Raw genomic sequence first — 13,928 nt, 5'->3', positions numbered from 1 at the left:
TAGGCGTTTCGCCAACCTTCCACCAAATCTCATTGAAATCTCTGAGGTTTTTGAGATATGCTGCAGACGAGGCAAACAAAGGCCTAAAACCACCTGAGCAGCGGTGAGAAATGTACCGTTTCTAGAGTTTCAATGAAATAAAGTCTGGTTCTGAAAAGTCTGAAAACATTTTAAGGGAAAATGTGGAAAAGGTGTTTACAATGTGGACTTCAAGCACCCAAAGGTCATGAAACTCACTCCCTATGAATCTCTATGGAACCTTCCAGCTACTCAAGAGAAAAGTGAAGCATCAACACTGCAGGTCTGCCGGACTGAGTGATGCATTATGGATTACACCACGCCACACACACACACACACACACACACAGTACCATAATATAATATGTTCCTGCTGAATATTGTTATTTAGAGTTATCACCATGAAATAGCATCAGAGATGATCTCCAGCTGGGATCAAACTCACGGCTCTGTGCTTCTTGCTCAGATAGAAGCTGTTTGTGACTCACTGGCTGCTGCATTTTGATGAACAAGGTGTGAACTTCTACCTCATTTTCAGAAAAAAGGATGTGCCGTTTTCAACAGGAGCACTCAACTTTTTTATGCATGTATGAAGGCAGCAGCAATATATATATATATATATATATATATATATACACATATATATTATATATATATGCACATAGTAATTCCAATGACGAAACAAGGTTTTTAAAAAATCCATGGGTAATAGTCAGAAAAGCTGTTTTCTTCATTTTGGCATCCTGTTTGGAGGCAAGTAGCTTCCATCAATGCAGTAAATGTCCTGTATAGTTCTTGAAAATAGCTACTCGCAACATTTTCCCAAACAATTTTGAGCCGCTGGGAGCGATTCTGCTGCTGCTTTACAGCCCCGAACAGGAAGAAGGTGCTCTCCTTCTCCAGAAAGTGAAGCTGAAGCTTTTTTTCGGGCGACTGTAGCTGAAGGAAAAAATAACAACTTTCAACGTGTTCGTTCTTCATCGTAAAACTAAAGAAGGATTTACAGGGAGTATAAATCCTGCTGCGGGTCTGAATTTAGCTGCAAGATTTCAGTCACTCTCTCAGTTTTAGAAATATCAGCTCCCAAACAGAGACTGACTGTGCCTGGTGGCAACTCAAAATGAAAATGACTGCTTGAGCTTTATGTTGTTCTGTTGGTCACTTTATCCAATCTGCTGCATTTACCTTTAAAACATGCTGCACCTTTAACATGATGGACGTCGTAGATATTTGTAGCTCCACAGCGCCGAGGACATGGCCGTTTGTTTCCATCCCTCATGTCGTGTGTGTGCTGCTGTAGCTGTGATGTTAACACTGAGCCTGTTTTTCTGCTCTGTTTTTTACAGGAAAGTTAACAAGTGCTACCGGGGACGCTCGTGTCCTATCATAGTCCACTGCAGGCAAGTATCATGATAACCAAAGCTTCTTTTTCCTTTGTTTCACGGGTTCACGCTTTCATGCAGGGTTGTAAAATAGTAGTTTGTCCTGACGGAGAGAGAACGGCGTTAATGAGCGAACAAGCAGATGAACAGGCCCTCCATTGTTTGCTCAGGCGATTTGAAGCTGCGCTCGGCCAGGTCCCTTGTGGTTCGTGTTATTCGGTCCACGCCACCATCGCGGCGGAGGACGAGAAACGTTTAAAAAGAGAAATTAGCCAAAAAGCTGTGATTTAACATGACAAGCCGAGGAGGGTGACTTGTAATTGGAGGCACTTCAAAGTTTGCAGCGTGTCGGCCGGAGCAGGTGGGAGAGGGGTGAACGGGCAGGGCTGCAGCTGTTGTGTTTGTGTATGTGTGCGATATCACATCTGCATAAACCCACCACCTGAGGAAATAACTCAGAACAGTGAGACATAATTAAATCTGCATTTAGCAGAAAAATTTGCCACAGCTTTTTTCGTGGAAACACCCCGCAATGATTGGATTAGAGAAGTAAAAAAAAAAAAAAGCCAGATAGCCATTATATCTGTCTGCTCGCTCCTCCGCTAAGTGATCTATTATTTAATATGGTGTAATGGCTCTTCCAGGGTGATGAAACTGTACATTTCTGGGCTAAATTGCCAGACTGCAGCAGTGTGAGTGTGAAGCCTGTCTTTATGGAGCACCAGCCACAGCAGCTGCATCATCCTGTCAGTTCCCTCTATGACTCTGCAAGTAAATATAATGTTTCGACACACGGTGAGGCCTCCAGGTGGTGGTGTGTCACTCGGTTTAGAGGTTACTTTAATGCAACCATCACACACACACTCGATGTGTACAAAGGTGTTGCAGTCAGAACAGAATTTGTGTGTAACGGAGGTGTATTCAGCTTGTAAATTGTTGCACGTTGATGTCTGCACGTATTGACCACAGCAGCCACTGGACCAACTGCACAGCTAATGTGCTGCTGTTAGCTCGTCCACTCACCAGAAACATCTTACACCCCCTGCAGGCCTTTTCATTCTTCTCTTGTTACCTGTGTACAGGACTCTCCTCAAACTGAGTCACGCAGCTTCAGGATTAGCATGAATTCCTCACTTGAGCTGAGTCTTCCCTTCAGTCGGCACTGCCGAAACAAATCCACTTCTTTTAGCATTCACTCGCTATCTTTTCGACTCGGCGTGCGCTGGTCGGTTAGGACGCACCTTTAGGCGATCCAGACCTGCAGTGGAGCACAAACGATCCAGGAATCCTCCGAAGATGTTGTCACCAAAGTCGCCTCTGTCTCACCTTAGCTGTATCTACCGTGCATGCTTAGCACATACCGGTTTTTTAATCATCTTAGCTGATAAATAAAAAAGACAGGTGTTTTAAATACTCCTGCCTGAGTGTGAAATAACATTTATGTCAGTCTCATAGTTATAAGTCAGTAAGTGCAGCAATCTGGAATTTCCAACAGCTGCAGTATGTCATAAGAAGAAGATGAAGATGAAGAAGTCAGAAGCACCCAAACCTGTGGCTAAATGGCTCCACCATCACTGGTGTATACATCTTAATAAAATCCAGTATTATTGGCAATAAAATGCTACAGTTTATTAAATCGGAGCTGTTTGTTGGTATCGAGTTTCTTAACAAATTGCTACAAATATGCTAAAAATAGCAAATTAGACTTAATTTCTTAATTTATCTGGTGCGACTGTAAGGCTAGCAAAGGGGTAAACATGTGACACGCCACGGGAATAATGATGCATTGTGCAGCGTTAGGTCTCTTTTTAAGCTGAAGTTGGGCGAGGCTGTGATGGGAATTTGCCGAGTTCACAAAATTCTAAGAGGCAGATGACACTCGAGGAGACGTCCAATCAGTGTGCAGAGCCTTTGAATTCAGTCAGGTTTCAAGCAAGCGAATCACAGTTTCTCTCTTGGCTGATATTTGGCTGATAAACACCAACGAAGCGACTGTGTTTGAGTGAGCAACGTGCTCCCAACATGTTCTGTACCGCTCTGATTCTGATGTGTTCGAATGCTTATTGAGATCTTTGCATCTTTAACCTCAGATGCAGACAGAGCGGCGCTTCCTAAACCCAACGAGCCAATCACGTCTCAGGGTGTAGTCATGAAAGGATTGAGACACTCTCACGTTGATGCTGCAGACTTTTACACAAGTCAAACCCGACTGGACGTTTAGCCTCATGTACATATACAGACAACGGCACAGCATTCAGAGGACTTCTCTCTTTATCTTCAGTCTTTTTCAAAATATTTCTTCTTTCTCTCTTTCTGTCTCCTCTCCTTCTTTTCCTTCCCTCGCTGTGCCCGTCTTCCCCCATCTCTCATTTTACACCGAGTGAGAGAAGGCAGCAGACATCTTGACGTGTTTACTCACAGCCCTCGGGCTTCTGCTGACACACACACAGACACACAGACACACACACATCACATATCACATATCTTTGATGGGCTTGTAATGATCCTGGCAAGGTGCAGCGATACGACAGATCTAATCACGCCGTAATAACCTACACGAGACGCACACACACACACACACATACAAACTATTTGAGATCAGAGCGATAGTCGTATCTGTGTAGACGGCACGTTCTCACACACACACACACACACACACACACACACACTCACACACACATACACACAGCTGGATATTCCCACACACCCGGTGGCCGTAATTGAGCAGTACCACACACATTAGTGTGTGTGTGTGTGTGTGTGTGTGTGTGTGTGTGTGTGGGCTTGCAGAAAATAACCAGTGAAAATGAAAAATTTGTGAAGTATGGACACACACACACACACACACTCACACACACACACTTGAGTTTGCTGGATTCCACCTCAGCCCATGAAATAGACTGGTAGGGGAGCAGACATCAATTTTCAACACTTGAAATAAATCCAGGATTCAGAACATTCGCTCCACACTCTAATTCTGTTTTTTGTGCACCGTGTTCAGCTCGTGTCGTCGATTTCTGACATTTTTTTTGTTTTTTTTTTAGAACAGAAGAACACGCGTTCCCGTCTGTGTCAGACAAACGTTGCAGCTCTGCCGTTTTTGTCGAGCGGGTTTATATTTCGATGCTTTTTAATTCCTGACCAAAATAAAACCGGCTTCAGCCGTTCGGTTCCATAATTATACGCCTTTGAAGTTGTTTATCCCCTTGAAATAGCATTAGAGGACTCATAAACCTCGACATATTAAATCTCTCCGGCTGCTCACCTGCTTAACACCGGTGTCAGGTTACATCTGTCTTCGCTCCGGAAAAACAAAAAGCAATAACATGAATGCGGTGCGGGATGTGTGTTGTTCGGGCAGATCCGTGGGCGTGCGCTCCTCAGATGATGGAACTTTGCTGTGCAGTCTCGCAGCAGCAGTGGGACTTGCTGACTTGCCAGAAAAGCTGCCGACTTTTTCTAAACGCCTGTTACCATTTCCAATTTAATCATTCTCACTTGTTTACAGTCTTATTTGAATTTGCATGAGCAGGCACAGAGAGAGCGTTTATTTGTCCTTGTCTGGATAAAAATAAACAGCTGCCAGACTAAACTTGTAAACGTCGGCGTGATGGAGGAAAGAGAGCGGAAAGCGTGGCTGTAGGTTGGTGCGCCGCCGGTGTCAGGAAACGGGCTGAGCCGCTTCAGGATGTGAGCTTGCTGTGTTTCCGTGTCCGTGACGTCAGAGTTTGTGCGCATCTCTGCAGCTCCTGACGACTTTATCTGTGGCCAGAAGGCAATAATCTGAAAGGCCATAATGGAGCTAACACAGGATGAAAACGACGGCTGCTTCGTTTGCCGCAGCAACAAAGTTGAAACATCTCACAACTGACCAAGAAACATTTGTTTTTCTTTTGTTTCATGTTCCCGTTTCAGACATACTTCATGAAAAATGAGCTTTGAAAGTCGTATTGTGCAGGTTAACAAGGGGCAGATTTACCTGCAGGCGAAATAGAAGCACAGTCTGCAAATTTAATAGCAATGAAAACCCGATGAGTTCAGATTCAGTGGATGGTGCGTGCAGGTTTTCACACCACATACTCATGTAGGTTAATGGTTAATCTTTATTTTCAGAATTTCATGGCATTTTTTATAATAACAATGTAAGAAATTTTCTTTATTACCCTGAAAAGGAAGATATGAGCTTTTAATGAAAAACACATTAACTGGTGACAAGTAATAATCTGAAAAGTACTTAATCATTCATCAGGAATGATACGATGTTATCAAACGAATCATTTCATTTAATCACTTTTCTGTGTCTCCTCTCTCTCTCTCTCCTCCCATCCCAATTCTGTGTCATGGTCTCTCGCCCGCCCGTGCAGTGATGGTGCAGGAAGAAGTGGGACCTACGTCCTGGTCGACATGGTCCTCAACAAGATGGCTAAAGGTGGGTGTTTTCTGATTTTGCCCCCTCTGCTCTCCCTCGTTGCCTATGCGGAGCGGTGTCACCATGGCAACCAGCCCCCACCTCCCCCCTCAGTTTTTAAACTGCATGGGGAAAACAACGTAGCTGTCAAAATATTTCTACTATTATCAATGTTATTTTTAAAGAGTTGGATAATTGCATCAGAAATTATGATATTTAGTTAGATTATTATAGTGATGAGTCGTACAAAATCATATTTTCTGTAAACTGCTGCCCCTGAGCAAGAGAAAACAAAGTGTTTTTTTATCAGTTTTTGCCAAATTACTGCACATGAATATCTGTTTCATTATCTCAGTTGACGCTTTGCTGCTTTGGCACCAAAGTGCAGGTTTTTCTCTCTCCTGTCACGCCAGAAAAACACATTTAAACTGTTAAAACCTAAAAAAGAAGATGCAACGTCCATGTAACGACGAGGAGCAGAGAGATGAAGGAGGGAAAGGTGAAATAGCTGCTGGGGAAGAGAAACGAGACGAGTTTTATGTTCCTACTTTTAAAAGTCTGCAAACTGTTTTAAATCAAGCAGAGTTGACCGTGAGCACTTTGTCTGAAGTGTCATTAGGACTCCCAGCCGGTGCGTTTTCAGCACATTCTGAGTGTATGATAATTACTGTAATTAGAGCGTGATATAATAAACACTGTAGTAATTATGTTGGGGAGTGAATATTTCACGGGGCCGTGGCAGGTCGTGACATGCCTTTAAATTAAGTGTCATTTCCTGAAGTTCATTTAGGACTTATATTTATAGATAACCCTTCCTTAGTGCTACTGTACAGCTCTGTGTGTGTGTGTGTGTGTGTGTGTGTGTGTGGGTGTTAGCTGTTAGCTGAGTCCTGCTTAGTGTTGGGTTTCATGCACGTTGCAACGCTTTTCCTCAGTTGATTTGTTTCTATTTATTTGTTTGAAAGTGGCTAATGTGCGACTTTTCATCGTTAAAGTGAAATAATTATTAATTATTAAGAGGAAGAAGACGTGACGTGGCTTTTCACGACACACTGTGGATTATAAGAAGCAAAGATAGACGTGTAAAAGTGTGTGTGTGTGTGTGTGTCTGCATATCTTTCAGCTTCTTTGTACGTGTGTGTGTGAAGTGTCCCACGGTGGTGCTGCTGTAGCAGAACGAGCTCCTGGGTCTTTAATTCCAGATCAAAGGGTCAGTCTGGCATCAGGGGCCTTTCCCCAGGCTGTCACACTGTGATCGGGGGCACCAGGGCCCCTCCTCGGCACCCAGGGGCTCGTGGAGAAACAGGCGGGGCTGGGTGGGAGTGTTCTCTGCCCCCTTTTATCTCTGTCATGTATCCCAAATTTACTCTAAAACGAAAAGTTCTCAGCATCGATCATCCGTCTAGAAAAAATAAGGATCATTAACAGAAAATGACGACAGAAATGTAAAGAAATGTCACTAACAGCAACTTAATTTTATCTTTGCCAGCTTTAAAATGTTTAGTTTGAAGCATCAGCAGGTGTCGCAGCTGTTTTAAAATCTTTTTAAAGCTAAATATCTTCACTCTGTGTGAAGAGTTCAAACTGGTGAAACCAGAGTTTTCTCTTTGGCTTCACGTTTATTAACGACGAGATGATTTTAATGTTTGGTCGCTCGACTTTGTCAACAAGGATGATAAAAAAAGCCCCATTTAAAACCACAGCCAGACCTTCCTGGTTTACTCTGAGATATGAAGACAGAGAATATTGATCAGCTGTTTCTTCATCGATGAAACACATGATGGGATGAGACCAAGACCAGGACGTGTCTGAGGTGTTCACCACCTGCGGCACACTGTGGAATCTGTGAGGAACCAGAGCTTTGATTGGAGTTTTAGTCGTTTTAGTTGATCTAACTGCCTGTGAGGAGCTTTCATAGCTGCTCTATTAGAAAGAATCTTAAACATTAAAACTGTGATCATCTTCAGAAATTATGATTTGCCAAAACTGCACAACAGAAATGCAGTAAAAGTTACATCCAGCTTGATTTAATACAATGTGAAAAAGCTGCTTAGATCAATAATAATGTCCAAAAAAGGCATAAAATATGCAAGATTTTTTACAAAAAATAGTTTCCATCAGTAATGTGTACTGTGTCTGACTTATATCTTCCATATCATGGTCATAATCCTTTAATAACCCTGTTTTAGGGATCTTTATCAAAGAGTTTTGTGTGTGTGATTTGTTTTTAAAACTCATAATCAATATCGCTATTATCCTCAGAAACCCAGCATCAGTTTGGTTCTGATAGTCAGTCTGTAACACTCACATGATGCTGGTCATACTTCCTTACTGTTACTTAAACTGGGGCTGATTTTGTGTCGCAGTTCCATTCAGTTTGAAGCAAGAAGCATTTTTTGAATGGTCACAACGTGCAGCAGACTGAAATATCCCGACTTTTAGTCTAAAAAACGCTACGATCCAAATCTTTTAACGACAGCTTTTAACAAGTTTTAACGCAGGATGAACGAAATTCTTCTTCTGCTGATGCATGTTTTAAAATGCAGGTTCGCAAACATCCGACAGACTCACGTTATGTCGTTTATATCATGCAGAACTATAACTCGGTTCTTTCCCTCCTCTGCATCCCTCCCTCAGCTCTCCACCCCCCTGATTTTGGAGGTTTTTGTCTGTCCTGAGAAGCTAGAGGCCCCTCAGGTTTGCAGGCTTCCCCCCTCCTGATCAAAGACACGTCCCACCTCCTCCTCTTCTTCCTCCCTCTCAGACACAAAATCACTCCGGTCTCCCTCACCCACCCTCCCTCCCTCCTGCTCCTCTCTCCCCGTTCCCACTCTCTTTCTCCCAAGGAATGAATTGTAAATCCGTGCGAGTATTATGGCGGCGTTGCAGGGTTGAGGAGGTATTGCTGCGGTTCTCACGTTTTGTTTTCCCTTCTTCTTTCCCAAAAGACTCATTTCCCTCCTCGCTCTAATGTCACCCCCCTCCACACTCACACACACACACCACCACCACCTCCTCCTCCACTCCCCCGCCACCCTTCTCTTCATCTTAAGAATCGAATGAAACCCGTCGAGTGCCGGAGAGCTTTTCAGCATCCCTCCGTTTCTTTTCACTTTTTTTTCCCAGGTCCAGCTGGTGAGCCGGGCCCTCAGCTTCGGCTTTCGGGGGTCTTTTGCGGCCTCCTCAAGGGTCCAGACTTTCTTTTTTTTTATCTTTCTCTCCTCCCTCTCCTCTTCTATACCCCCCCCCCCCCTCTTCCATCCTCCTCAGTCCTTCTCCACGACCTCCACCTCGAAGCGAGGGTCTCGCAGAGGAGGGAAGTTCAAAATGAGGCTGGGTTTCTTTTTACCGCTCCTCCTTTTTTCCTGCCTCCACCAGCTCCTTCAAGGCAGGCTAAAAGCCCGAATGAGGCGATTTTTTTTTTTAATACCGTCCATTTTGAGGTTTATCAGAACCTGCACAATAGCCCTCAGCTTGTTAAGTCCTGCCCGCGGAAAAAGAAAAACTAAAGCAGTGAGTAGTGTGTTGCAGCTTTCCTGACTAGAAGGGGGTCTATTGTGTTGTAAAAAGAAAAAAAAAAAAAAAAAAAGCTCACAAAACCTGCGAAACAGAATAAGAAAATGGTGTGAATGAGCAGTTCTCCCACCATTCATTTCCCTCTGCGTGCAGGCAAGAAAAAGAAGTGTTATTATGTGTCACAACAAGAAGAAACTGAAGAGAATTCAGGCGCTTTTTATTTCCTCAGAATCTGGATAGAGGAGGAGGAGGAGGAGGAGGAGGAGAGGAACGGGTGGACGGGAAACAAATTACATGTTTTTTTCTTTCTCTTGTTCTCTGTGAGTTTAATTGTTGCTCCCACCTCTCTTTCCTCTCCGTTTCTTTGAGATGTCGTCCTTCTCTTTAGTCTTCCCTCCGTCTTCTCGCATCATCTCCGCTCCTTCTTCTCCGGCTAACTGTCGGCTACCTGTAGCTATTAGTTACGCTCCTATGACATTCTAAGGCGCAACGAGGTCGTTATGAGCTCGATGTGACTTTTAGATGCAGGATAAACTTTATTTGGCTGCCAGGAGGTATTTGTCTTGGACAGAGAAGCCGTTCACTAAAGGACAGTCACATTAATAAACATGAAAAATGATGTAATATATCATTCAGACAAAAATATCCCTTTAAAGCACGTTGATTTTTCATGCAAGCAGCAAACCTCAGAGCTCTCTTTGTAACTCAGGAATACTTTACATTAGTGCTCAACAGTTTTTGAATGTGTTCTTCTGGAGCTGGAGATTTATGCACAATACAGACAAACATTCTCCTCTGAGTCAGATGACATTAAGCTTGATGCGGCTACATTTTCAACAGCAAATTTCACTGATAATCATGTCTTTATAAGCAGTAAGTATATAAATACGGCATAAATATGTTATACTAGAATTAAAGAGCCATGTGTTTACCCTTTAAGAGCGCTGATATAAGTCACTCTGCAAAAACATGTAAGATAATTACATCGGCACATTTGTATTTTCAGATCTGCAAACACTAAAAGCAATACCAGGATATCTGTGATATTGATTATTAGCCAGATATCTGAGCTTCAGACTAAAACACAAGTTGTTTGCTTATTTGTGGGGCTCAGCTCGGACAGATCCTGTGAACAGTTCATAAATTGGCCTGTATTTGTCTGTGAAAGGATTATAATCTGCTTGTAATATATCACAATGTCTGGTAATCTGACCAGCGTTTGGCCAGAGGTCATTCAGCCGACTGCCGGCAGCCACGCTGTCGACGGCTGTGGGGAAGCTTGCCAGTCTGGCACGCTGACAGGGTGACTGGCAAGAACACTGGGAGCCCGACACACACACACACACACACACACACAGGCATGTCAGATTTTGGCAGGGGCTGACAGAGCTCTGGTGGGCGACCTCCATGAGCTCAAAGGCTACAGGACGACTATCAAAGGCCGACGAGGGGCGTTAAGATCGGCTCAGTTTCTTTTAGAAAAGGCCACGAACACGTGGGCCTCCCCGACACTTCCTCTTCCCTCTTTATCGTTTTTCATCCCCACAACAAAACGCCGCCACCTAGCTGCTCGCAGGGCCCGCGTCTGCTTGTTTGTGCAAAGAGGATGAATGTAATCGCCTCTCGCTGTTCTAAAGGGAGGCGGTATGAAACACCAGATTGACAGATGTTAGCCGGATTATCTCGGCGGCACTTTGAACACAATCCAACACCGTTTCACATGTGTGTGTTTTTATCTGTGCGTGCGTGTGTGTGACAGGTGCCAAGGAGATTGATATTGCGGCGACTCTGGAGCACCTGCGGGACCAGAGGCCAGGAATGGTTCAGACCAAGGTAACACACACACACACACACCTGAGTCTGCCTGTTCAAGTGGAAAACTTCTGCAAAAACAACCTATTTGAACAGAAAGTTTGAGTGCAGTGGGTGCACATTTAGCAGATGAAGACCAACATTGAACATTACATTTTACTCATATGAAGGCTCATAAAAAAGCCGAGCTAGCTGTTTCCACTTGCTTCCAGTGTTTATGCTAAGCTAAGCTAAGCTAATCATCTCCCACTTTCAGCTCAATGCACAGACATGAGAGTTGTTCGCCTGTGGAATGATCCAAACAGGTGTTTTTGGAGCGTTCCACATCTTTCCCAGCCGTTTGTTGCTCCTGTCCCAAACATCATTTTAACATGCTCCCAACAAATGACAGAAAAAAGATCCTGATCACGAATCTGACGACCAGGGTTGCATCAAACATATGGAGACGACGTGAAAACCGCCGCTGAATGACACATTAGATCAGCGGATCAACTGATCTGATATTTAGCCGCTGACAGTTGCAGGGATCAAACCTGCGACCTTCACGCCACAGTACAGTCACTCGCACCCCCATTAAACTCCGTTTTATCTGAAAGCTTCAGGTTGGCTCGTCGTCTTTGTTCCCCGTTGTGAGATTCGCAGTTTTTTGGGGACTCATTCCTCCACATCAGCCGAGATCAATCGATGTCTGAGAAGTAATTGGACAGGTATTATCGTCAGGTCTGCTCCGATCACAGAGGAATATGTGTAGAATTGGGTGGTGATAATCTGTGCTCAAACCTGCTTCCAGGGCATCAGAATCAGTATTAGTTTCATGAGCTGATTGAAAACCTAGCGAGTATTTGAATGGAAGTAGAGTTAGATAGATTTTTTTATATTTTTTTATATATATTTTTAATACTTAATACTATTTTTAATTGTTTAAAGAGTGAACACACAAGTTAAGCACACAAATTGTACAGATTTATTATAATATGAACACTGTACATACTGTGCATCGCACTGCTGCACAGCCTCAGAGAGCTCAGAGTCATTCCTCGCCACGCTGCACGCAGGATGCTGCCAGGCGGCTCTGGAAGCTTCAATTACCGGCTGATCTGTGAACATAATTAGGAAGAAAAGCCAGGATGTGTGTGAAACATCGGCGGTATCGATCCAGGCTTTATTAAACCATGTATCCTGAGCGAGCGGCTGTCACGGCGCTCTCTGCGCGGCCCTCACACATTGATTCCCCTCGTGGTCAGCAGTCCTCAGCACCCGGACGTCCTTTCTGATCTTTATGAGGGGAGGTGCTGTTTGGGCCATTAATCTTCCTCTTCCTGTAACGATACAATAAAGTCAAGGTTAAGCATCTTCTAAACATGACTAAATATTTCAAAATGAAGTGGTTTCTCTGTGCCAAGTTTACCACAAGGGCATTTTAATGCTGTAATCCACTAAAAAAAATCACATCAATGATAAAACTTCACCAAACTAGCAGCATGAAGTCAAGCTTGTGATTGACCGCTCTTCAGTACCTTTAACCTCCTGATCTTTGTCTCCCTGCAGGACCAGTTTGAGTTTGCGTTGACGGCTGTCGCGGAGGAGGTGAACGCCATCCTGAAAGCTCTTCCACAGTAGGAAGAAGCGCCTCCTTCTGATGGACCTCCTCCTCCTCCCATCTCCTCTATTTGCCTCCCTGTTCACATCCTCTCACTGTCGTCCTCTGTCTCTCGGTCTTGTCCTTTCTTGTTTCGTCTCCTCTTTTCTCCACTCGTCTCTCCTGTCCTCTCCTCTTCTCCCGTTATCTTGTCGCTCCCTCTCGTGTCCTACCTGTCATACCTTCACCTCCCTTATCCTACGCATCTCGTGTCCTCCCTCCTCGTCCATCTCATCTCCTTTTCTCTTCTGTCTTGCTTTTCCAAATATCTCCCTTTTTCCCTCATTCTCCTCTTGTCTCCTCTCCTCTCGCCTCCTCTTCTGTCCACTCACGTCCCCTCGTTTCGCTCCTTCTCGCCTCCTCCTCTCCTTCCACCTGAGTGAACGTCGTGCCAGGAAACCGTTGAACCAATCCTGTACATAGATAGACCTTCCTTCTATTGTAACGATCCATGCAGCCTGTTTCCCAAAGTGACATTTAAACACATTTTGATAGATTGATGAAAATGTTTCTCTACGTTCTCCTAAGAGTATATTTATCATAGTTTCTGTTTCTAGATGAGGGTTGACCTCATGGGCGTCGGTCGGGTGTGGCAGGATTCGGCTCTCAGCGTCACGGTGGGCTTTAGTTAGACCTTAAAGTTCCTGCGATGCAGCTTCCTGATCACCGGAGCTGCTCTTCGGTTTTAATTCACTGGAAAATCCGGTTTTTAGGCTGTTGGTCACGTCGCCTTTGGCTCTGGGAAGATGCATTGAGAATTTTTAACAATATTCTGAAACTTTATTGACTCAATCGGAAGCAAATGAGATAATCAATAGCAGCCCAAATCTGGTTCTTAATACCAAATGATGCCATTTTACTGACTTGACGCCCTTGACTGGTCTTTGTTTTGAGTGTGTGTGTGTGTGTGTGTGTGATGTTGATCATCATGTCGGTATCACAGCATCGTGTTTGTGTCTGATTTTTAGTGCCACGCTTTAGTTTCCATGCAGTGCGCTCGAGCGTCACAGCGTAAGTCATCAGCGGCCAGTGTCGATGGAAACGAGACGGAACGAAAGATCTCGTCTCCCGCTGAGGATTATTTTTCTTAATAGCAAGTGATAAATGAAGGCTGTTCTTTTTGCGTGAATTCCACTAAACAGCCGCAGTTTCC

At 44.1% G+C, this 13,928-nt stretch overlaps 1 protein-coding gene across 1 annotated transcript in view; it reads left to right on the top strand.

The window, feature by feature from the left end:
- Positions 1–12,983, top strand: part of LOC121615053 (receptor-type tyrosine-protein phosphatase N2-like) — a 192,405-nt gene extending 179,422 nt beyond the window's left edge. The window contains exons 20-23 of the mRNA XM_041949215.1: positions 1,365–1,418; positions 5,765–5,829; positions 11,084–11,157; positions 12,685–12,983. Coding sequence (XP_041805149.1) covers positions 1,365–1,418; positions 5,765–5,829; positions 11,084–11,157; positions 12,685–12,756 — 265 coding nt within the window. The 3' untranslated portion in view covers positions 12,757–12,983. The remainder of the gene's footprint in view (positions 1–1,364; positions 1,419–5,764; positions 5,830–11,083; positions 11,158–12,684) is intronic.
- Positions 12,984–13,928: the final 945 nt, after the last annotated feature.

Source organism: Chelmon rostratus, chromosome 12 (genome assembly GCF_017976325.1).
Source record: "Chelmon rostratus isolate fCheRos1 chromosome 12, fCheRos1.pri, whole genome shotgun sequence".
Taxonomy (NCBI): Eukaryota; Metazoa; Chordata; class Actinopteri; order Chaetodontiformes; family Chaetodontidae; genus Chelmon; species Chelmon rostratus.
The sequence above is the reverse complement of the archived record's forward strand: the minus strand, read 5'-3'. Positions and strand labels throughout refer to the sequence as shown.